Source organism: Barbatula barbatula (genome assembly GCF_947034865.1).
Source record: "Barbatula barbatula genome assembly, chromosome: 14".
Classification (NCBI taxonomy): domain Eukaryota; kingdom Metazoa; phylum Chordata; class Actinopteri; order Cypriniformes; family Nemacheilidae; genus Barbatula; species Barbatula barbatula.
The window spans coordinates 2,364,280-2,390,796 of record NC_136777.1 but is presented as its reverse complement, the minus strand read 5'-3'; the positions used below and the strand labels follow the sequence as shown (position 1 = coordinate 2,390,796).

At 38.2% G+C, this 26,517-nt stretch overlaps 1 protein-coding gene across 1 annotated transcript in view; it reads right to left on the bottom strand.

The window, feature by feature from the left end:
* Positions 1–26,517, bottom strand: part of mdga1 (MAM domain containing glycosylphosphatidylinositol anchor 1) — a gene marked incomplete at both ends in the record, with an annotated part of 131,773 nt that overhangs the window by 75,975 nt on the left and 29,281 nt on the right. Inside the window, 2 exons of the mRNA XM_079473932.1 lie at positions 7,378–7,552; positions 22,501–22,640. Coding sequence (XP_079330058.1) covers positions 7,378–7,552; positions 22,501–22,640 — 315 coding nt within the window. The remainder of the gene's footprint in view (positions 1–7,377; positions 7,553–22,500; positions 22,641–26,517) is intronic.

Genomic DNA, 26,517 nt, shown 5'->3' with positions numbered 1-26,517 from the left:
ATGACAAAACACGAAACAAATAAGAACATAAACAGACCCAAATAGCGCAAAGTATTTTGATATAATTTTGGGTCAAATCCCGACCCAACAAGAAAAATGACAAACCATTATTACCAGCTTCCGTGAATCCAAATTAAAATAAATGTAAAATAGAAATATTTGTGGTTCATAATGGTATTTTAAGGGAATGCAGAGGCCTTGTCACATTCGTTTTCTCTGGCTTTGTGGCTTTGTAGACACAGTCCGTGTCTGAATAACAAGGTTTAAAACGCAGGTGAGATAGTCAAGAAAAAAACGAGCTTGAGAGATTACACATCAATGACACGTTTAACATCTCACAACGGCAAAAAAGGAAAGATTTTAAATTGCAGGGCAAATCTTTTTGATTCATTATTCATTTTTCACGTTATTGCATTTATCGGGGAGCCAAGCTGTTCTCTGACTGACTTCTTGCTTCTCTCATCTCTTGAATTATCAAAATCATGTATTTCAGACAAAATGTGCAAACATCGAATTTAAAATTTACTTCAGATGAAGCAACATCACCTTGCCATCAATCTCTCATTTCATCATTCACTAACCCTCATGTCAAACCTGTATGTCTTTCTTTTGCAGAACACAAAAGTAAGATTACGATATTTTAAACAACACTGGTAAACGAACAAAATTTGTCTTTCCTCGTACAGAAACAAAACCCATGAGACATCTCTCATAATATCTTCTACACAGAAGAAAAAGTCCTATACGGATTGTAGTTGAACTATCCCTTTCATACACCAAACTTAATTCAACAAACACTACGAATCCACATCCAATATTCACTCAACACTAAATGTTCTTGATGAAAAACCAAAGCTCGCTATTCCAACATGCTTGCACGAGCCAGCACCCATTTGAAGGAGACTGTGGCATCTAGACCGCCAAGAGATATTTATTAGAGGTGTATGAAATTTTTATGTGGAGTGAAGCATTCTCTTTCATCGCAGCCTGCTGTCTACCGGCAGGCGGAAGCCGAGGCTCCGCGTGGCAGCTCCGCACGGTGGGGGATGCATGCCTTCAGGTGACATCTTAAAAAAATAGGTGAGGGGTGGACCCTTCATCACCCAAATCAGCCAATTAGAAAAAAAGCTTTGTACGGGATTGAAATCGTATTCTCAGCGAGGGGGTCATGGGCCGAGAAGTCAGAGAAGAACGAGCTGAAGGGCGGATATTAGAATACGGTCAAAGAGTGAAAAAACAACGCATGCAGATGACGGCTCAGATAGTGACACAATCTCTCCTAAACTCAACGGAGAAGCCGAGTGAAGGGGTTTTTCCTCGCCTCTCACCTCCTGATGTCACTGACTCATTTACCGTCTCTCTTTCGGCTCAGAGATATGCTGCCTGTTGTGTGCAGGTTTGCAAAGTCCTGCACTTTCATTCCTTCTCTTCATAAGACGTGTCTTAAAAAACGCTACAGTGACAAAAACAGAAAAGATACGATGAGTTAATTGGTTTGGGGTTCAATCTAAAATGCCCTTTAGGAAAATCAGACGTGGACGCACACACACACTTCTGTCTGGACCTAAAGAAAGCACAGTGACTCAGATTTAGCCCACGAACCATCATATTCACCCAAAGGTCAAATATAATGTACCTTCAACTCAAGCAGAGAAGTAGAAGTGCCGTTATGTGTGTGTGTGTGTTGGTTTGACTACACTCTTCAAAATGTTGGGTTATTTTCAACCCAGCGTTGGGTAAAAAGACAACTAACCTACCCAACCATTAGGTCGCGCCTGACCCCAGTTAACTTCCGGTTTGTGTTTGCCTAGTGTCTAATAATATAACTATTTATATTTTATTTAGTTAATGTTCATACATTTTTATTATATTACTGTCTAATAATTGTATTAAACTTTTTTTACGATTTGTTGAAGTTTGTTACATGTTTATTTTATTAAATGAACAATTTGTTGAATGGGTCCTGTAATTTGGTCGCATTTAAACAAATCGTCTGGTTCATTGACATCTAGCGGTTGAGCTTGGTATCGCAGTCTATTCCAAATATTGGAGAGACAAGTTTAGCCAAGTAAACGTTCTTCTCTGTTTCTTTGTTTGTCATCAGAATAATCTACAGGCGCTCGATTGTTTGTGGACCGGAAGTTCAGTTGGGGTCACAAAAGAGAACATGCGCAGGAGCGTTTGTTTAAGTTGTTAAGATGAAACCATCTGTATAAATGAAGCGACGGAAAAATTAAGATACCATTTCAAAATTATTTTTAGTTTTTCTGAATGAACTACTTATAGGAGTGTTTTTTTAGGCAAAATATCACTTTCAACATTTCTTCCAAATTTCAATTTGCATTTATTTGCAGAACATGAAAACTGGAGAAACACGTCAAAATCGCAGAAGAGATGCTCTGCAAACACTTCAAAAGCTATATTCACGTTTAAGCAATACAACAGTAATATTTCTACACGTATTTAGGAGAAGTTGAAAAATATATATGTTACAACCTGGATTTTTTTCAAAGTTCTTGCTGTAAGTCTTTCACATTGCTGTTGGACGACTTTATGTCACTCCTGAGGACGCTTGACTGAAATGGCCACAATGCATCTAATACAACACATTAAATTTCGAATGATCTCTTAATGTTTTTGCATGTACAGTAAATATACTATATGACCTAGCAATGGGTTAAAACAGCCCCGCATAGGTTGTACAGCATACCTGTAAGGATTAAAACTACACATTAAAAATCTTACCTAAGTACAATTTTTAAATACAACTTATTTTGGTGCACATTACTTCAGTTTTAAATTGAATGATTTGCGGGTTTAATAAACAGGTTTGTGGGAAGATTGCAGCACAGAAAAAAATATTGGCTTGCTATAAAAACAAAGTCTATGAATCTTAACTCATGCAGTGAAACACATCTGTGCGTGTACGGTAAATGAAAGAGACAGAAACCTCTCTAAAGTCCTGTGATGAAAGAGGGAATTCTTGTCATTTGTTAAGCCAATTACCGCACTCAGATTTAGTGTATTGTGTCTGCGCTGGTTGAAATGTGTGAGTCAGGAGTTCATTTTTATTCTCCTCCCGTGTTTCTGCGATGTCTTCAGCACAAGGAGCTTTTTGTGCACTGTATTATGACGCCAGATTCTGGCGTGAGCAGGGAGGCTGAGGCTGGAGGCCAACTCTCACACACACACGCACGCACGCAAACACACACACACACACTCCACCAGAATCAGAGCACTCGACCAGCAAAACCAAACACCCCACAGACAAGCAAAAGCCGAGTGGATTTCAACAAGTGAGTCAAACAAATACACACGTTAAGAAACAACACATACAGTATGAGATCTCCGAGATGACAGTGATAGAGAAAGTGTCTTGCTTTACTGATATTTCACCACAATGTCACACACTGTCATTCTCATGAATGTCAAAGTCTGCTTTTGAAATTTGATAAATGTTTTTTATCCAAGGCCGAATCCTCAACGGTATTTGAACCTGCTAGCTACCGTGCTGAAATATAAACATTCATGAACATTCAAATGGATTTCATTAAAAAACAATGATGAACAATTTACGTTTTTCATTAAAACCATTACAAAATATTTTTTATGGTGTGTTTTGGGCATTATGCCAATGGATTGAAATGTGTGCTATTGGTTCCTATGCAGAATCCGTCACGTAGCAGTAGACACCATTATACGTAGATTCCAATAAGTCCAATACAGTTCCCATTATAACCATTAAAGTAAATCCATTGAATGTTTTCATTAGGGTATGCACATGCTTGTATGTCAATGCAATATACTTATTTCATCCGAGTGTCACATACAAACGCTATCAATACTTTAACAAACAGGCAACATAAACATCCCTCATGCAGTCGCCCATCTGAAGTCTTCGTAATCCCATACGTAATACGTAGTTCGTGCTTGTATTATACTTAAAAAAATGATTTGTACAGATTTACTTTCCCAAAGGCAACAGCATAACTTGCAAGGCAGCCAATGAATAGTGAAGTTTAAGGCTTTGGCCAGATGACCGATCACACAATACTCAGGAATATGGACGACGAAATCATAATGCAAATGTTACAATGACATCATCAACATTTTGTAATGAAAACATTTTCTATAAAACAGTATAGTGCACAAAAAACACGAATGGAGTCTACCGTTGGTGTGTTGTTGATTGCAGAAACGTTTTGGAAACGTCAATACAACGTTTGCCCTAAAAGAACTATAATAATTAAGAACGTCTTACCTGAGCTGAAGTTTATCATCAAAAGTATTAAAAGGGTGAGAACTGGATCTCTGAACCAAGTCCATCTCTACAGTAGAGGCATGCTGATCCCAGAACACAGTTACCCACTGTCTCACTGGCCAAAGTGTCACGGTCAAAGACTGACATGCCCACACAAAGACCCACCTGCTGAATATGTGTCTGTGTGTCAGATAAATGTCTTCATGTGCTTCATGGGTTCTCACACTTCTGTCACATCTAAGAACTGAAGTGGAAGATTTGTTTCCTTCACTCTTTACAAGGGAACTCAACTCAACACCTGCGATGAGTTACTGTACGCTTTCTTGGTCGCTTTGAGATTTCATTTTTAGATGTGTCGAGTAAAGAACACACATTACTCCCATGTGCTACATCTACCTGTTTTGGAAACCAAGAATGTGTTATCATCCATTAAGAAACATGTGTGATCTACCTAATCTCACAGGAGAAGGTACCTAATTCATAGGGTGTTATGTACGGTGGGAATCATTCAAACACGTGATTATTAGAGAAAAAAGCAAGCATGTAAGGGCCATCTCTTACTGTAATATCGCTAGGATAGAAGCAGATTTGACAAAAACGTAAAAATTAGATTAGCTACCAATTTGCTAAATTGTAAAAAGCCTTGAGACTGTGTCGGTGTGACACCGAGATGGCACAGGTACATCAATAAGATGTCTGCTCAAGATCTGGAGGTCTGGAAAACATCCGCTGTGTAAAAACATCTACTTAAATCATAAACATCTCACAGACATCTTCTAGATGTCTATATGACATCTGACAGGAGATGTTTTAGGGACGTACTGTATTGCAGATGAGCAGTATAAAAAAATGTCTCGCAGATTAAAATGCAGACATTACATAGTCGGACAGATTTGTGTGCTATCAGGGGCGAGGTCTGATAGACACCAAATATCGACTGCACACCAATAAGCCGAATAAAAAAACTATATTTGCACATTTCTTTCTCCCTCTCTCTCTGCGATGCTAACTAAGTTTGTCTGCCTCTGTAGTGTGTGCCAGGACGAGGTTAAATAGGCCAAATACGCTGACATGGAACCAAGCAAACAGTTCCAGCACAACAAACAGAACGGTGACTGGTGATATCAAAGTCTCTTTAATCCTGGCCTACACATCTAACCAGCCGTGGCCGTAGCTCTTAACCAGCTACGGAACAAGAAAATGAGAGAGATTTGTCATTACTTTTCAAACTAAATAACTCTAAATAGCTCAATCGCGTCGCTCTTCCCATGTGCGAAGGGACATAAAAGCAGGGTGGATGTTTTATTCAGCCGTACAAAAGAAGGTCATCTCGAGGGTCGTATTGTCAAGCCTTTGCCTTCCTCCTCTCAGTGCTGCTTCTGTAATTCTTCTATCTTTATCTCTCACACCTTCTGCACCTCTCACCTTTAAATCTCACAGCTCGAGTCGTTCTCTCACTCCTCTCTATAATAGGGTTTGGACAGGGGGGTTGTGTGTGTGTTTGTGAGTGGGTGGTCCGTGCCTCGCCGCTCCGGAACGACTGAGTCTAATTGCCGGTGTTGTGCTCCTAAAGTCATCCAGAGAGCCGCGGGGAGCCGGTGGGGGAAAATTGAACAAACATCACCCGTCAAAAGTGTTTCCACTCAGAGCGGCTGTCAGACTGCCCTGTTTACCTGCTACACAATTATCATCCGCCCCTGGGGAACCTTGCGGAACAACACATTCATCCTCCGAAGGGACGGAGGGGGGCTCGGGAGACGTGCGATGGTCAAACACAGGGGCGAGAAGGAGAACGCCGACCGAGTCTTGATATGTGAGGATGGTGGGGAGTAAATTAAGCATAGGACACTCTGAGAGAGGTTGTGATATGTTGCAACAGGGAGGCTAAAACTGGAAAAGAAAAGAAGCGCTTTGTAAAGTTGTATTCTAGGGCTGGTGGAGTGAGTATGGTACGTCTGTAAGATGTCTGCTAGAGATCTGGAAAACATCTCCTGTGTAGAAACATCTGATCAACGTCTTGGAGAAAGCAGTTTTACATGCATTCTAAATCATAGACATCTTACAGACATTTTTGGATTGTCTATATGACATCTGACAGGAAACGTATTGCAGCTGAGCAAACACTCAAAAATATACATCCTGCAGACATCAAATAGACATCTATAATATGTATGTGTGCTATCAGGAAATGCTATGCTAATATATACAGTTTTTCCTCTGTTCTGTCTCTCTTGTGCTGTGTTTTTGTCCAGATAGCACAGGTACAACTGTAAGATATATGCTAAAGATCTAGAGGACTGGAAAACATCTGAAAAACGTCTTGGAAAGAGCATTTTTTCGCATGCATTCTAAATCAAAAAGGCATCTTCTAGATGTCTAAATGACATCTGACAAGAAACATCTCAGAGACGTATTGCATATGAAAGAACAATCAAATAATACGTCTTTGCAGATGTGTGAGATGAGATGTACGTGTGCTATCAGGAAATGCAATGCTTATATGTACCATTTCCTGCTCTGTTTTCTCTCTCGTGCTGTGTGTATGCACACGTACTCACGTTTTATGAACTGAATTTAACAGACCAAAAACAAAATAAAGAAAAGAGTGATTGTTAAGGGAATTCTGAGTGTGTGGTTTCTCTGGGTTTTTCGTGTGGGCTCTTGGAGCCGCTGACCTGACCCTTGGCTCAGTGGGACAGTGGGTCAATGATGCTGGGCAGCACCGCAGGGTTTCACTTCACACATGAAGAGTGTGACCCAGGCTGAACTATCACTTCAACTCGATTTCAGGATCCATCCAATTCATTCACCAGAACTCTCCAGGCGAATCTGTCCAGCGCAACCCATATGTCTATCCATCACTGCTTATTAAATCTGCCCAAAAACCGGTGGGTGAGCTAATGCGTTTGCTCATTTGTCTTGGCAGCTCAATTAAGCATTGTTTCCGCTCCTGTTTTCCATAACCACCCACGCAAATTGCACGCCCAAGTACTCTCATTATTCAACCAAACCAACAACGGGACAGAAGCTCTGGAGAGTTCACACTGATTCACCTCCATCAGGACTGAGGGAGGGATCAGGTCGGGAACGGGAGGGATCGTGACCCTAACACTTACACTGCACATCTACGCGAATGGACTTGATAGCAGCCACCCCCACCCCATTCTCAGCTTTGCAGTAGTAGCGACCGCCCTGCACTCTCTGGATGTTAGGGATCTGTAAGGTCTCGTTGAAGATGGATGTTTCCTGGAACTTGTCAGAGGCGCTGCCTGCCGTTTTGGTCCACCGCACCTACAGGGGGCGACAATGAGAGACTCATGAGTTTGACATTTAGTAGAACCAGTTTCATTGTTGTCTTCGTTTCATTATTATTAAAAGTTGATAAATATAATAAAAAACATTAGTAAACATTAGTAAAGTAGTTAGTTATCTCTGTTTAAAACATAAAATTCAAATGACATCAAACTCCCATTTCGCGCTAAATCAGACTGAACAGCTGAAATTATAAAATATTATTATAAACTTACTTCTGCAAATCAGGACGTTAAAGAAAGTTTTCAACACATTTTTTTGCACTTGCTCAATAACTGAGATTTTGTTTATATTTTGTACATTTTTGTTTATACATGAAAGTGAAAGTTATTTGTTTGTTTATTTATAATTGACTTTAAGCATATTTTTCATTGTCTTTGCTGTATATTAACATTGTTGCAGGCACGCCTGTTTCTGAGGAACGACTTTGTTTGGCGGAAGAATTAAAATAATTACATCTTATTTGCTGTGTTTAACTTTATGAAACCTTATTACGCATATGGAATAACCGTTTTATAAAAGCAATTGAGGCGGTGTTTAGCAGTGTGTTTTATAACTGCTAAGGGTGGTTTTAGGTACTCCGCATGCACTGTAACGGGGCTTATTGCTTTAATAGAGATATCTATCCATGTAACAAAATTAAATGTAAAAAATGTATTGCTTTTGAAAAAGCTGATCTGCAAAAAAAAACATAAAAATGTGCAGATTAGAGAGCTGAAGGGAAACTGAATGAGTCTGACCTCGCTGTAGATACAGCGGTCAGAATGTGTCCATAATCACACTCTCGTCTATTCAATCACTCTTTTGACTCCTTCACACAATCTTTGCATTGAGCGTGTAAGGTCAAGTGAAAATCTCAAACCAAAGCCGTTGTAATCTCTCACACCTCACAGCCTCTGGACATCAGTAAGCTGCGTGCATTAAAGCAGGGGTCACCTCTGAACGCGGTGCCACGCGGGTGAGCAGGCGATTGTGGTTGGCAGTGCACGGGCGAGGAAGGACGTACGTGAAGAGGATTATGGAATTACATGCGCAGGCCTTGTGTTTATTCAGGTTTATTTGCCGGTGGATTTGGGACGCAGCGCTGATCATTTATCAGGTGTAGTGGGTGAGAAATTAACACAGCACGAGGCAGGATTGTGTTCTTGATAGGAATAGCCTCACCTTTTGGGGCAAAGGAAAGAAAGCTGCTGGCAAAATTGTTTAAAGTATATTTTTTAGTTCGACAAGAGTTACTTGGGAATATGAAATAAAAGTCATTCAAATTTAAACAGGTAGAGTGCAACAGTAGGTTAAAAAATCCCGCAGTTTTTCCTCTACAAATGTATAATGCTATATACAGTTTGTTTAGTGTTATATAAATTACATAGGAATACAAAATAAAAGTCATTTAAATTTAAACAGCTATGAAGTGCGTTATTATGGGAATTATGGGAACACATTTTCCTGCTTTTTATTATCAAATTTAAGATTTTTTTTACCATCCAAAAAATGTATTCACTGTAAAGGCACATATATAATCTTCACTGTTTATTTCACTGTATGGCCATTCATATTTTCATTTTTTATCATCAGATATTTAAAATGATTTAGCTGTAAAATTAAACGTGTCGTTAAATAATTTACAGATGTATTGACGGTTTCATCAGACGTATGCACCTGGTCTGAAGTTAACTTTTAGTCTGTGTTTGGTTATCAGCTAGTGATATAGCAATTAATTTAATATTTAAATGATATTGAAATATATTAACATTAATATTTGACTGTATATTAATTAATCAGAACTACTCAACAGTTATTGATCTTTGCAGAGGTCTGTGTTAAGTTTGGGCCACATTGCATTTGTTTATGTTGTTGCCGCTGAAATCGTCTATACTGTATGTGAATCGTCTATACTGTATGTGTATCGTCTATACTGTATGTGTATCGTCTATACTGTATGTGTATCGTCTATACTGTATGTGTATCGTCTATACTGTATGTGAATCGTCTATACTGTATGTGTATCGTCTATACTTTATTTGAATCGTCTATACTGTATGTGTATCGTCTATACTGTATGTGTATCGTCTATACTGTATGTGAATAGTCTATACTGTATGTGAATCATCTATACTGTATGTGAATCATCTATACTGTATGTGTATCGTCTATACTGTATGTGTATCGTCTATACTGTATGTGAATCGTCTATACTGTATGTGTATCGTCTATACTGTATGTGTATCGTCTATACTGTATGTGTATCGTCTATACTGTATGTGAATCGTCTATACTGTATGTGTATCGTCTATACTTTATTTGAATCGTCTATACTGTATGTGTATCGTCTATACTGTATGTGTATCGTCTATACTGTATGTGAATAGTCTATACTGTATGTGAATCATCTATACTGTATGTGAATCGTCTATACTTTAGTTGAATCGTCTATACTGTATGTGTATCGTCTATACTGTATGTGTATCGTCTATACTGTATGTGAATAGTCTATACTGTATGTGAATCATCTATACTGTATGTGAATCGTCTGTACTGTATGTGAATCGTCTATACTTTAGTTGAATCGTCTATACTGTATGTGTATCGTCTATACTGTATGTGTATCGTCTATACTGTATGTGAATCGTCTATACTTTAGTTGAATCGTCTATACTGTATGTGTATCGTCTATACTGTATGTGTATCGTCTATACTGTATGTGAATCGTCTATACTGTATGTGAATCATCTATACTTTAGTTGAATCGTCTATACTTTAGTTGAATCGTCTATACTGTATGTGTATCGTCTATACTGTATGTGAATCGTCTATACTTTATGTGAATCGTCTATACTGTATGTGAATCATCTATACTTTAGTTGAATCGTCTATACTGTATGTGAATCGTCTATACTGTATGTGTATCGTCTATACTTTAGTTGAATCGTCTATACTGTATGTGAATCGTCTATACTGTATGTGAATCGTCTATACTTTAGTTGAATCGTCTATACTGTATGTGAATCGTCTATACTGTATGTGAATCGTCTATACTGTATGTGAATCGTCTATACTGTATGTGAATCATCTATACTGTATGTGAATCGTCTAAACTGTATGTGAATCATCTATACTGTATGTGAATCGTCTATACTTTAGTTGTATCGTCTATACTGTATGTGTATCGTCTATACTGTATGTGTATCGTCTATACTGTATGTGTATCGTCTATACTGTATGTGAATCGTCTATACTGTATGTGAATCGTCTATACTGTATGTGTATCGTCTATACTGTATGTGTATCGTCTATACTGTATGTGAATCGTCTATACTGTATGTGAATCGTCTATACTCTATGTGAATCGTCTATACTGTATGTGAATCGTCTATACTTTAGTTGAATCGTCTATACTGTATGTGAATCGTCTATACTGTATGTGAATCGTCTATACTTTATGAGAATCGTCTACACTGTATGTGAATCGTCTATACTGTATGTGAATCATCTATACTGTATGTGTATCGTCTATACTCTATGTGAATCGTCTATACTGTATGTGAATCGTCTATACTTTAGTTGAATCGTCTATACTGTATGTGAATCGTCTATACTGTATGTGAATCGTCTATACTGTATGTGAATCGTCTACACTGTATGTGAATCGTCTATACTGTATGTGAATCGTCTATACTGTATGTGAATCGTCTACACTGTATGTGAATCGTCTATACTGTATGTGAATCGTCTATACTGTATGTGAATCGTCTATACTGTAACACTCTTTCACTGTAGAATTTCTATATCAATATTTCCGTAAAAAAAGTGTCACATTGCTGCACACAGTGATTAACTAATAAATAAACCCCGACACCATTTCTCAGTTTTCCAGTGATTTCTTCCTCTTTGTTTGGTGTGACTTTCTAAAAAAACGTACTATTTGTTTTCTCAGCAGCCCAAAACTCCATGCCATCAGTGCGTTGATTCATCACGGCTCTCAAAGGGCCGCCACTGGCAGATGTAAGACAGATGGCGTTGGATAGGCTATCATTACACGGCCTCACACGGCTCTCTTACAGGAACTGAAAGTCACAGTGCTGCTGAAACTTTTGAAAGTCTCACTGACGCAAAGAGAACAGCGATGGAGGAGATTTGGAAGGAGGGTTGCGGGGAGACGGAGACGCAGATATGTTCCAGCTACAGGAAACGCATGAGAGGATGAAGAAATTGGTATTGTAACGAATGAACCAATAAAGGGACCACACTGCCCTTCCTAACATCAACAGCTGCCACACATCAACATGTTCTACCGTTATAGAAATCCCAAAAGACTCGCTTTATCTCTCTTTCTTCAAAGACTCCTTTCTGTGGCTGTCTGCTCATGGGAGAGATTTCCCATGAGTCTCTGTTAGCTGTACAGTAACAGTCTTTATCTGTCTGCGCTGAGAATTCAGATCGGAGAGAGAGAGCAATGACGGGGTACTTGCATATTCTTATTTTCGGTCAAATGCGCAGATATTATTGTTACTATAAACAAATATTTTAAAATAATCTTTAATAAGACCTATTCATAGATTGTTGTAAAACTCGGTCATTTAATTTAACAATGAATCTTTACGTAATAAGTATTTAATCCTTATAAAATGTAGTCAATGTTGACTACTATTTTAGTTTTTCGGTCTCATTTCAGTCCCTGTAATAATTTACTGTCAGCCATTTGATTGTACATAACTGCGTTAGTTTCAAGTTCTCCCTTCACTCAACGGTCTCTTTGTTATCGCATAATATCATATTTTCAGCTCAAATCAATATTTAGTCCATTTATTCAGTTAGGCCGACTGTACATTATCTCTTATTGCACTGCTTTGCCAATACAAACGTACAGCAAATGGACCTGAGAGAGAGAGATAAAGGGTTTACAGTAATACACAGTATAAAGATAATCTGAAAACGTAGCAATCATTCCTGACTGATTTAAAATACTCGCACATAAAAAACACAGCGTCGAACATTAAATACGCTCACAGTAGCATAACCCCGCACTAATGCTGAAGAGCACACCGGATCCAGATTTAAGCAGGCTTGACAGGCATTAAGCAATAAATGTCTTTTTGCGGATGCTTCGCTTGAAACGGTGTCACTCGCAGAGGACTTAATTTATAGAGGCAGTTATTGGATAGGAAAACATGAAAAGCCATGAGAGAGAGAGAGAGAGAGAGAGAGAGAGAGTGGAATGATATAAGCAGTAAAGAGAAAACCAGGAAAAAGAGAAAGATCAGATTTTGCCAGCTCATCTCTCGTCCTGAACCGAATCCCTGATCGCTGAAATCAATCCTTATCAAATAACAGAAAGCACTGCAGAGCATTTAAACCTCTCCGTGTGTACACAAACGGAAGCTCTATTAAACATCCCACACCGAAACAAGAGGTGCGACCTTGACACATTGACCTCTCATAACTTCCTGCATCTCAGCATTCGAGATTCTGAATAAATGACACGAGACAGAATTCTGAGTCTCAGTACACAAACCCATCATGCTATCGTACCTCAGACAACCCGCCCACAGTCTGTTCACAGTACAGATCGCTGGGTTAAGCCACTGAATGATTCAAAGATATTGCAGAGTTTTGTTCGAGATACTTGAGTCAACTAAATATTTTTGAGCACAGCTCCACTTATGTCTGATTTCAGACTGACCCGCTTCTCAGTACTGAATAAAGATGAACTCTGGTTGATCACTTGAACGTCTCCTGGTGGTTCAGTGGAAGGTTATGGGGACCAGAGGTGGATCAGAACCTTTACGATTTCACAGACAGCTATCGGTTACATCAGTTATGTTCTGCAATCGTTTAATACAGAGCATTGAGTTCAACACGTCAGACCACCAGGGGAGGGATTCAGTGTCCTTTGGATCAATTTGAGAGAGTTATAACTGGAAGAAGAAACTGGATCGCAACGATGATGAATATAGGAATAAATGCAAAAACGGCAATAGTTGCGATTCAGTTTCCACTTTCGGATAGTGTTCAGCTTTTATCCAAAGTGACTATTTAGGTTTAGCGTTAGGTATATACTGTATATATGTATACACATTCGGCCAAGGAAAGAATTAAGAGACAATATCAAAGTTATTTTCAGTTTTCAAAGTATGCGTTTAGATCAAATGCTCATTTTTGTTTCAATTTATAACCTACTAACAATATTTCTGCCAAAAATCGAATAAAAATATTGTTTATTTGCAGAAAATGAAAACTAGAGAAACAGGTGAATATAACAGTTCTGTATTTTTCTGACCTCAAATATTGCAAAGAAAACAAGTTCATATTTACTTTGACGCAATACAACAGTAATATTTCTACATGTATTTAGGAAAAGTTCCACATCTATTTTTTGTAAGTTAACAGTTGTCATTTGTCTTGTCATGCGGTCAGTCTTTCACATTGCTGTTGGTTTGCTTTATGTCACTCCTGAGGTTTGATTTGGTTGAAATCAGCAGACGCTGGACCGAACGGCCACAATACATCTAGAAATTTTGATTAAATGAAAGTTTGGAATGGCTGTATATAGTACATATAAATGAAATATAAAAATTGTAACAAATATATTTATAACAATAACTTATCTTGTAAGAATATTTATAACATTTTATAATAGTTATTATATAAATATCTTATAAATACATATAAATACCAACCGACGGGATATCCTTTACAGATATGGTGTGAAAAGACATATGGCTCTAATAAATACAATACAGAAACAAAAATATACCGAACAATATAAAAAATATATTATAATAAATAAAATGGATACCCCTAAACTCGTTTTTTCATCATGTATTATTTAAAACTTTGCATTAGCATTCCAAAAACATGACCGAGCCACTCCAGCATCCAAACCACCAAAGGTACAGCGAGACATCTGTTACAATTTAAAACATCCTCGTCTCACCCTCCTCCTCTAATTCCTTTTCTCTCGTGGCCAATCAGAGGCTGTTAAACAGCGCTTCTGCGCGAAGCCGCCCGGTGTAATGCATTTTGATGCTGCGCACACTGAGGTGCCAATAAAAAAGCTCGGTTTCTGGAACGCTCCACCACTGGGGGCTTTACCCACACTGCTTTAATATTCCTTCTGCTCTCTGTCTCTCACCATAGCGCCCGTCATCTTCCTTTATCCTCTATGCTGTTTCCACTCTTTCCTCATACCAGGCGTGTAAGAATGATCTGAAAAGATGGGGACGGGGCTACACTGTAAACCTTATTCACTTGCCTCATGAATATAAATCACAAGTGATTTCTTTAAAGAAGGGAATGCACAATATGTACGGTCACTTCCGCGTTTACGCTCAGGGTGCGAGACAACATCCGCTGCCCCACCGGAAGCCATTCATCTCTACCTATTGGGCTGTGAACATGACAGAGGAGACGATGAAAATTTTGTACTCGCTGCTTACGTGAAGTTCGCCGGATAACAATGTTCGTCAGCACTGTGAGACCGTCAGCTGCCCCCGTCTAGTAAAATGGAAAAGCACTTTTCATATTATTCATAATACTGAATAATATCATATTACTGTAACACCGCGTTTATCAACGATGTTCTGCACTTTAAAACCTTAACCTTTAAACTACAAATTTGTATAAATCTGACCACAGTTCCCGGCAAGACACGTTTGTTTACATCTCTGATATAATACGGTTTGCTGCTGTAAAGAAACAGACATCGCTTGGCTTTTAAAAGCAATAAATATTGCTTAAATACTGAATCATCATTAATACTATATGTATTTTCTCAGCTCCCAGTCAGAATCAGATGACGGAGGAGATCCGCGCGAGGAAGACATGTTTCAGAATTATGATGAAGTCAGAGAAGCCACAAAGTTTAGGAGCAGGACTCACCGAAGGATAGCTGTGACCTTAAGCTTTAAATTTCGTGTAGTTTTCCAAGGATCACATACAAAGTTGAACCACAAGAACTGTTAACCACAAGAAATATGAGAAATGGTTGAGAGGGATAACATGAGAAGAACAGGGACATCTTTTGAATAGTAGCGGGCATCCGTACTATATTGTGACAATTTCATATACACCATTCATTAGAATCATTTCAAATAGTTATACAATAATACTTTACAATAATCCAATATAAAGCTTATTTAAATCAAAACATGTTTTTTTTATTAACCTGACAAATTCTCTGTATCAGTTATTATATTCAAGCTTACATAAATGGATCACATGTTGATACATAATAGAATATCTTTATTGTCATTTCACAGTAACAACGTTTTATCTCTCTCCTCCAAAGTATCAAAGATATGGATGAGAGCACGTACTGTAGAATGCATATTACTTAAAGAAACAAATATGTACAGTACAGAAATGTCAAAGTATATATTTTTATAATTAAGCCGTTTTTTTACATTACAATCTGTTTAATAAAACCAAACTAATGTATCCACAATGTTACGTTTATTGTTTTGCTGTGTTTATTTTATGCAAGACTTTAAAAGCAAGTTTCTGTCTGTTGTACATTTAATATAATTGTGATTTATAACGTTTCGTTTACAGCTAGTGTATGGAAAAGCGTACTCTTCTACAGCGAGGACAAAGTGCAAAAACAACCAGCCAATCCATCACTATTGGATTTCCCATGCGATGAGCTTATCATGTCCTGTCATGTACTTCTTATTTCAATAGGAAAAGTTTAAAAGAAACGTGTGCATATCAAACCTTAATAAGTTTTTTATATAATATTATTTCAGAGCACATGCTTGTCCAACGCTCTGCTCCTCATCCACGCCTGAAGATTTTCTCTCAATCTTTGTTGGGGTTATTTTGTACGACCTTGCGCATCTTCATCAGACAGTGGTCAGATGTTTTTTTTACATCTGATCTTTCTGTTTTCAGAACGGTATCGATTCCTCTCATCTGAACTATCAAGGACAGAAACCGAACCCGGACGACCCCCTCCCCTTTGCGTGCATCATCTCAAACTTCTTTAACATTCTCTTTCGTCTTTGTTCTTTGCTCTCTGATCTGAGCCCAAGGTTGCAGTGACCAGCGGTATGAATAAATAATGTGCGGGGCAGGATCTCTTTCAGAAAAGTCATTTAGGGTCCTATTGTGTTACTAAAAGCTGCACATTTAGTGGACGGCGTCCGTGTGACAGAAACGCTATAGGATGTGATCCGTAAGCCGCGTGGAGCAGCTATACCTCCAACTACACCAGACCTTCCCGGTGACCTTAAATACACAATCTCTGTTATGTCTTAACAATTCTAGAACAACTCTGGAATATTTTTTCATCAAATTCAAGATCCAATAATCTAAATTCTGCTATCTTCGTTAGTTTAACTTTTCTTTGATCTCCCTAATTTGTGTCTATTTCTTATTTCCCAACGGAATGAAAGATAAATATGAAACAAAACCGCTACGATTTAAAATTGAACACTAAAAAGAAGTAAATAAAGAGTAATACATTCATGCAAGTACAAATGACAAAATTTGTTTTACTAATTAACAAAATTAAATTAAATGAACACTTTAAATTCGAGGATCAGAAACACTCGCCCAATTTAAATCTAGATTAAAGACGCATCTTTTCAGCCAAGCATTCACTTAATGCAAAATATGCTAAATAAACCACCAGGAGATATTATTTACTAGGTGTTTAGAAAACAAGTTAAACTATTCATGTTCTGTGTTTTACCCTTTTTTGGGAGGGGGTTCGTTTTTCCCCTGTAAAGCTGCTTTGGAACAATGCAAATTGTGAAAAGCGCTATATAAATAAAATTGAATTGAATTAAATTATATAAAAATGAATCAAACCTCAGCTGATAAGTGAGAAGAGACATCTCTGGAGATTTAAAAGAGCGACCACTAAGAAATGCTATTTTCTCGTGGCAAGTCTGACCTGAATTTACCTGACATGTTACTCGTTCCCTGACAACAGAGGGTTAATTTTACCAGCCGGAAGGATCAATGTGCTCACCCGCGGCTGGAAGCATAAAACATTTAGCAGATTCCATACTAAACTTGTCCCGAATGCATTAAACATTACACGTGATGTGTTTGCTTTGCTGAGAAGACCAACCCGTAATGAATTTCCTTTCACTGGGCTCTGCCAGGCAACCTCCATCTCTTTACCGGTATGGTCTCTTTGGTGATAGTTCAAATATGTTTAGTAGAAAAGAAACAAGAACGAGAATTGGTCCGATAAGTCACCCAACATCATCACAATCATCAGAAAGAAGGTCAACAATCTGTCCTGATTCAAAATCAGATATACACTCCATCAGACTCATTGTCCTTAACCATCCGCTTGTATAAACCGAGCACACACACCTGACTGGAGATGACAGAGAGAAGCAGAGATGAGAAGCAATTGCTATTGATTCATTTAAGTCTCTATTCAAGTATCAGACCATTCGTACATAGTAGGCATCTGCCAAACTACACATTTTCTAAATCACGCAGTCTGTGGGATGCCTGAACAACAAGTCAACGATTGGTCTTAAGGGAGCCCTGTATTATTTGGCTGGTCTCATGTTTACCTGACCTAATAAAATCCATTTGGAAAGGAACAGAATGAAGGGCTTTTGAAACAGCATCTTAAGAACAAAACACTTCACTCGTGACAAAAAGCACAAGATGTAATTCATTGGCTTAATGTGTTTATATGAACAGTTGTGGCCGAAAGTGATGTCTGGAGTGTATATTTGTACAATATTTGCTTTTATTTCACCATCAGCTTAGATCTCACCATCAAACTGTAAGGCGCATGGTACTAAATGGAGAAAACACTAAACTTGGTTAAAGTATAAACTGCCGCATATCAGGAAATATGAGTTTTATACTAATACAGATAAATGTACTAAAAGCACACATATACTGTACACAACTTGCATTCAAACTTTTAATACATCTTTAATAATATATGTGAATAATGGTCAAAGATTTCAATTTTCACTTGTGGCCACTATACTGTAAATTCAGGAAATATAAAATGCAATCAATATAAAAAATATATTTGATCACAGTGCTCATCTGTACGCATATAAATGCAAATATGAAAATGAAATATACAAATCTGTAAATAAAAAAAATTCAGTTAACTGGAAAAACAGAAATATACCATAAAATATTTTTTATATTTTTCGTAAAATTATAGGATACAAGGATAGATATTTGTGGTGAGGAAGGCGGGACGAGAGCCGTGAGGCGGGGATGGTGTCGTGAGGGATAGTTGGAATCAGCTGTGCTGCATATCTCACGGAGGAGATCGGGAGCTTAAACGGACTGTTGACGAGAGAGGACATATGTTAAGTTTGTGTTTATTTTTTATGGAAGTATGTCTTTTATGTCCGTGTTATTGTTTGTTTATTTTGATTAAAGTTTGTGATACGTCCGCCGGTTTCCGCCTCCTTCCTTCTCCCGCCTTCCTCACCATTAATAGTTTTCCCCCTTGTTCTGTAATTTTACAGTTTTTGACTGTATTTCAAAAAAATAGTAAAAACATATCTGGCCGCCAGAAATAAACTGATATAATGGATTTTAACTGAAAAATTACACTTCCCCCCCGTTTTTCTTGTAAATGTGTGGTCTTTTTCTGTAGTTTTATGTTTTTGATTGTATTTAACTGTAAAAAAAACTGTTTTACGTAAAGAAATCTGTAAAATTTCAGTGTATATATGCATTTAAAGTCAAACCACACACACACATATTCACATATACTGTATATAATAATCTGGGTAAACTTCTAAGTCTCACTAATTGATTTCTAAACTGTTTGTGAATAAGTAAATATACTCATTCAGTTTATTTGGAACTTTCCATCTTGACAGTTGTATGAGTGTACACTGTATCCGTGTCTTCTCGCAGCCCATAATTACATTAAAACTATGACAAATGGGTTGAGAGCGTAATGGTCATGGTGTGTTTGCGATAGCATTCTGACAGCAGAACACAGCATCATGAAGACGGCTGACCTTTACTGCCTCTCTGTTAATCAAAAAGGAGGAAAAAATATGATGTGGTAGAAAGGCAAGGGGGTATCATGTTTTCGGTTGCAGCTCGAGAACGCCAATGCAGCGAGAAACTTTAAACTCCCTGTGGGATGCAGCTCACAAACACAACAGAACTGTGTCCTCATCGTCCTTTTACTGCCAATCCCATCACTTTTTAGCACTAATAATTTAAAGGCCGTGGGTTTGATTCCCATATGCAGCGAGTGGTTACACTCATCATCCGCTTTGACAGTGATGTAAACTACAACAAAACATCATTTTATCTTTAACTCCATCCACATGCAAAGAACCAGACTTCTATAGCATCCCCTTGAAGGGATTATTTCATCGCTTACTCATCCTCACGTCATTCCAAATCTGTATTACTTTATGCACAACTCTAAAGAAATTGGTAACCAAACGACATTGGATCCCATTGACCTCAACGGTGTGAAAACAAAAATACTGTCATATATTTCCAAATTGTTCTTCTTTTGTATTCCACAGAACAAACGTATGCAAGTTGTAAATGACACGAGGATGAATAAATGATGACAGAATTTGTATTTTTGCTGCTACTGCTCACCAGCGAGTCTGTTTACGCATCAACATTATAATCCAACCAATGTTCTTAAAGAAACTTTTTTGGTGTTCAAGGTTAGCTGAACATACCTGTTTTTATCTATATATCCTGTTTTATCTATATCTCAAACCTACACCACTAATCTGAAATATCCCCATTGATATTTTGCCCTGTATCTCTACATGCTTCTATACTTTTTATACTTTATCAATATGGAGGGCAAAACATTCTACTTACATTCAATTCATAAGCCATAAAGACGCAACCAAAAATACACATGCACACTATCTAGTGAACCATGAAATCCCGGCACCGCGGGCGATACCAGCCAATGGGATATCCAGTAATGTTCTCATTAGTTTATATTCAGACAGCGTGACTAGATTCCCACTCTATATTATTCTTCTATATTAAGTCTGTTCTCATTGCAACGTCCTGACATTTTTAATGGAAACTGCGCGTCATGGTTTAGAATAGAATCTTCCTAATTCTGAGGACTCAATTCTGCACTGCAAGAGGACAAACTGATGGAATTTAGAACGGGTATTTTTGCTGGTGCATCATCTAGGGCTAATACATGTAGACAGGTATTTGGGGGGTTGTGTGTGTGTGTGAGGGTCTTCAAGAAGTGATCTGATACCAGTGGACGGAGTGCCTGTGGGAGTCACACATTCACACCTCGCGCTCGTACCTTATATAACACATACACAAACACACGCGACTGCTACACATTCACTTGTCTCAAGGACAGTAAATAAGGATATTGGACAGGTACGGGTCACCGGTGTGTCTGCGGAAGGGGTGTTTTGAATAAGAATACATATTTTAAGGGAACTAGTAAAAAACTTGAAATAAGCAAATATGTGACCGGCACCAGTGGTGTAATCGGGGCACGTATATGTCGTATACTTTCTTTTCCATAACGCTGTTTGCATATAACGACTTCTGTAGATCTATATTACGAATACCCTCGGTATACCCACTTGTTTTACTGCTTAAAACGTCCCCAAGCAGCTTTTGTGGTTGCTTTCGCTTTAACTTTATTGCCTTCTCTTATTTAGTTTTTAAAAATAGGATTCTTTCTTTCATTTCCCCGGCCTCGCCTCCGACCACTGCGTCAAGCATCATCGGCGTAGGCAGCACGTCAACGAGGAGTTCATCCTGTCGGTGACTGAAAGAGTCCCACTGAAGCCGTCAGGTAACATTGATTATAAAACGGTCAGTTCTGGTCCTCGATTCGGATTGGTTGACGTATTACATAGCCTAAATATCATTCAGTTTCACGTCGTGCCACAACACCCTTAGTTGTTATAAAATGCACCAACTGCTTCTTGGGGCTTATTGTTTTATTAAACTGCTCACTTTTATCAAAGTTGCTTTAAAGTGTGCTTACTGGTGTTGTGCGGAAAAATGAAATTTCTTTCTTCATGATATCGTGATGCATCACAAATCTGTGATGCCCTACTGTTTAAAAGCTCGCAAGTCAGAATCCCTACGTTTTTTCTGTGTTCTCATCCCCTTCACATTCATTTTAAACCATTTTATGGGGTCAGCTGTAAAGATCATGTTCCATGAAGGGATTTATTTTAAATTTCCTGCCGTATCAACTTCCATTTTGTGAGTGGATGCAGCAAAATCGCGAACAATAGTGTCCGGAAACACACCTACAAACTTTCCTCGCTGCTGAATGCTCTTAGGGAATTACCCATTCAAGTTTGGTATCCATTCAAGTACCGTTTTCGGAAGCTCATTACAGCGTTAAGCCAATAGAGAGCATTAAAAAACAAACCTGTTTCTTCTTAGCAACAACTGATACAGCGCCTCTGATGGACAACTTTAAAGGCGATTTTCTCAACATTAAGAATTTTTGTCCACCCTCAGATTTCAGATTTTCAAAAAGTGGCATCTCAGCCAAATATTGTGCTATCCTAACAAGCCATATATATTGACCACTGGTCTTGTGTATATTGAAAGATGCAAGTCACTGGGAGGAATAAATAATTCCATCACTAGTCTGCAGAGACACGCAAAGCATACTTACGTGTAAATAAGTAATAAAATCAAATAGCATAAAATATATTACATGTGGGTATTATATTATTACCATATAAACGTATTCTTAATTCTACACATTCAATTGAAAATATATGAATATATGGGATTTTCCTATGAGATAAGCTCCTATATGAGATAAGCCTAGAATAAAACTTTATGAAAGACATCAGAGAAAACATAATCATTATGGAAGAAATTCAATGTTAGACTGTTTAGCCCCACATTTTTTAATATCTGGAGAAAAACGTTAGATTTAGGCCTTATATCCGCCCTTGGTTTTTATGGTGTGTGTTTGTATTCACCTGTGGCCGCGGATGACCCTTCACTAGACACTGCAGGACTAATATGTCTCCTTCTCTGATGGTGTAAATTCTTTCACTGATGTTGTCCTCCTTCACCACACATGCCTGACCAGAATGCACGATCTGAGCGTTTGCAGGAGCTGATGGAAAGAGAGAGAGAGAGAGAGATTACTAGCTGACATTTTCACTTCATTCCACACATATGAACTGTTGTTAATGTGAAGTATCATGGAGTAAATACCTTTACTAGATCAACAAAATCTAAACCCTGAAAATGTTTCGTCCAACACAGCGGTCAAACCGTATTCAGTTTTAGGAATCTACAAGCCGTGTATTGTTATATCATGTCAATTTGGCGTCAGAACAATATAAGAAAAAACCATGGCAGAATTTTGATATCTAAATGTACTATATTACAAGCTCATTTTTAGAAGTTTTAGAAGTCGTGTCGCAAGTGCATCAGTAGAACTGACAGAAGGAAATCAATAAAGAAAAAACGCTCTCCTGAATTCATTTGTAAAGTGCACATCCATAGTGGCTTTACAGAAAAAAATGAAATATACAGTATACTGTGCAAGCGTCAGTATCCCCCCCCAAAATAAATGTTTTAAGCCAGATATTTATGTAGACAGTGTAGTGTGTCAGAATAAAATGTCAGATTACATTTCCAAACATTTATTTTGCCATTATTTGTACTCCGGGGAGATTTTTGTATGCATTAAGAGTCTGACAACAGCCGGTGCTCCACACAGAGCTCTGGTCACCATTACGAGTCTGTCTATTATGACATGCAAAAAAGACTGAGGCAGACTAAGCTTGGCTTTAAACGCAGAATAACTGTGGCAGTGTCTCCAATATGCTTGAAGAAACCTGACCAGGGGTCTCATTTATAAAACTTTGCCAAGGAATATTTTGCCAGGAATAAGTCCACCGGAACCTGCGCATAGATCCCTATATAAATCCCAGTCAGGTAAAGACTGTGCGTACGTGTATCTCCACCCAGTCTCCGATATAACCATATATCGAGCTTAAAATGCCTAGTTTAACTATGCATAACGTCATCTGCGTATCATTTCAATATGCATATTTTCATTCACGTGACGGTACGAGACATGAGCAGGACATGAGCTAATGGACCGCTCCACCATCGGATCATGAAGTATCCACTATATTATCAAAGTGCGCACCGCTGATCACTGTTCTCGCTAGAAATGTTCCTTATACATAAATTGCAAAAATATGCAATTTAGTTTAAGAGGAATTGTAATGCACCTCGAACTCCTTGATATCATTTAAACAGTAAACGCACATTCTCGCATATCACATATCATAACCTTCACGTGAGAGTGGCGTACGCACGTTTACAGCCTCGTAGGCAACGTTTATAAATGAGACCCCAGATCTCTATGTGAACCTGTTGTAGATTCCTTTTGCATACCAAAATCTACCTGGATTGTTAAAATAGTGGCAGAAGAAATGTTTGGAATCGTAAACTGGCAAGTGCTACTAAACACTAGAGCAAAAGATATAAATCACAGGCTAAAAACATTTTTTTAGGGTAAACATGCTAATGTGCCTAAGACTTTTGCACAGAACTGTGTGCATATATATAAAAATTCAGGAGCAAAGACCAAACCACTCTCGTTTTTGAGAGTAGAGATAATTTTTTTAATGGATGTAGAGATGAGGGGGAAGGGGTAGGATGGAGGAGATGTCGATTCGATGTCATCCGTTTAGTGAGACACGAGAGTTGAGGTTTCTGTAGCGTACAGCCTAGCAATGAGGACCCCCTAAATTGGTGAGATCCGAGGTTGGCTTGAGCTCGGCGTATGTCGTTGAGATTGTTGTGGACGAAGGGGAAATACCACACTCACAATCGTACTTTAGTGACTGTGTTTGCTTGTATACATATCACACAAATAGACATAAACAAATTAGATTTACACAAATACATATGTTTCAGGCACAATAATATCAGATAATAATTTTGCCCTATGCAAGCAAGTGAAAGTGCATCACCATTATACCCCACAAACACAAGCATGCAAAGTCAAATACACTACGGTGGAAACATTATAGTGCAACTGAAAGAAATATAAGTGAAAGAAACAAGACTGATCGTGTTAAATGAAAGGGATAATATAATAGAAAAGTTCAAACGACCCTATTCATTTCATTTAAAAAAAGAAGCACTGAAAACACATCCACATCGATTGGGCACACTGTGTGCATTTCATAAACAATAGCAAAGACATGCACAACCCAGCACATCTGCTCAAAAGCAATATGCAAGAATTCACAGAAATAAACGCTGAGCTCAGATTGAGTCACCAATGAAGTTGAAACAGAAATGATGCAAAAGAAACTTTCTGGTCAACATGCCTGTTCACGAATGAATTCATTGTCATTGCTGAAGCACTTCAGGGCCATTTAACCTCTGGCATTTCATTTCAAAGGTTTAATCCCTTTCAAAAGAGGGACAGAGGAAACGCTTTTAACAAACACTAAAAGAAATTACCATAAATCAATATACAGATACAGACATCACGGCACACAATGTTCTGCACCTCTACACCGAGGTTGACCAGGAGCTGAGCAAATGAGTGATCGGGTCCTTAATTTTCAGCGCAGAGGATTCATGTCTGAGATGTCATATTTTATAAATAAAGTTTGCATGCACTTTCACACACATGTACATGTATGGTTAATAGTGTGACAATTTGAATTTATCCATCAATATCCTATCCATCAATCTATGTACTGTATGTATATATTTATTGTGTAAAATAGAAGAAATATGACAGAATAATATTTGAACCAGATTGGAGACGACAACCTCCCATGTTCCTTGAGTCAGAAATGCAGTCTGCCATCTTTAACATCTTTCATAGTGGAGTTTGCTATCTGGATGTGTTGGCGCTCATTCCAGCCCCGAGCAGAATTCAAAGTCGGGACTCTCGGGAATACCAGCCAGAGATGCGGACGTCTGAGCCCGTCGGTCATTGCCCGGCAAACGCTTTGAAAGCGAAGAGGAACGTATCCACTACAACAGTCCACAGGCTATAAAAGCGAGGCATTAGCATTTGAAAGGGAGTCTGGGAACAGGAAGTGCGAGACGCGTATGGAAATGACCAGAGACTTTAATATTTGCAAGTGTAACGGTGCGGTCAGAGTCGAGCGGACGTCAAAGGCCAGACTCCATCTTAAATTAATGACTCTCGTCAGAGGCACAATGAGGCTCGTGCAAACTGTCAACAACCGCCGGAAGAGAACGAGACTCGCACACTTTTAAAAATTCCTTTACTCAGCACATGTGCCGTGATTCTGTGACATTCCAGTCAACTTTCATTCATGCAGAACTTGGAAAACACCATCTTTAGAGCAGGTAATTGATAAAAACGCTCATGGGAAAAAGTTGAGGATATTTCAAAGATTAATATATTTCTAGTTTTTATTATTTAGTCTGCGAGCTGCCATTTTCACCTCTTTATCGCCATCTCTGTTATGTTTAACATAATATCGCAGGTTACTTTATAACCTTCATGTGGTTTGAAGTCAAATTATGTCCGATTATATCAAATTATGTCAAACGGACATACACATTCTTGACACAACAGCTCAAATGATAAATCATCATTATAAGCGTCCCATTCTATCTATATATTTTAACCCCAACAATGTTGGAATTGCACTTTGATGGTTTTTAAGAAATCCATTGGAGTTGACTTAGTCAAAAAGTGTGACATTTCTATTTAGTCATTATACAATTGACAATCTAAAATTCATTCTGAAATAACTCAATATGGTTTGTATAGCCTTATGGCACCAATTTGTGTGAACCCTAAAAGACACAGCGTGAGCGTGCCGGAGAATATAGAAGTATGGTCGATAAAGAGGTCCACTCAAAGACAGAGCCAATGATTTCGCTCTGATGTGATTATTATTGATCCGATAAGCGTGAGGTGTGTGTTTGTGTGTGTGAGGTCACCGTGTTAACAGCTGTGGGTGCGCCACATA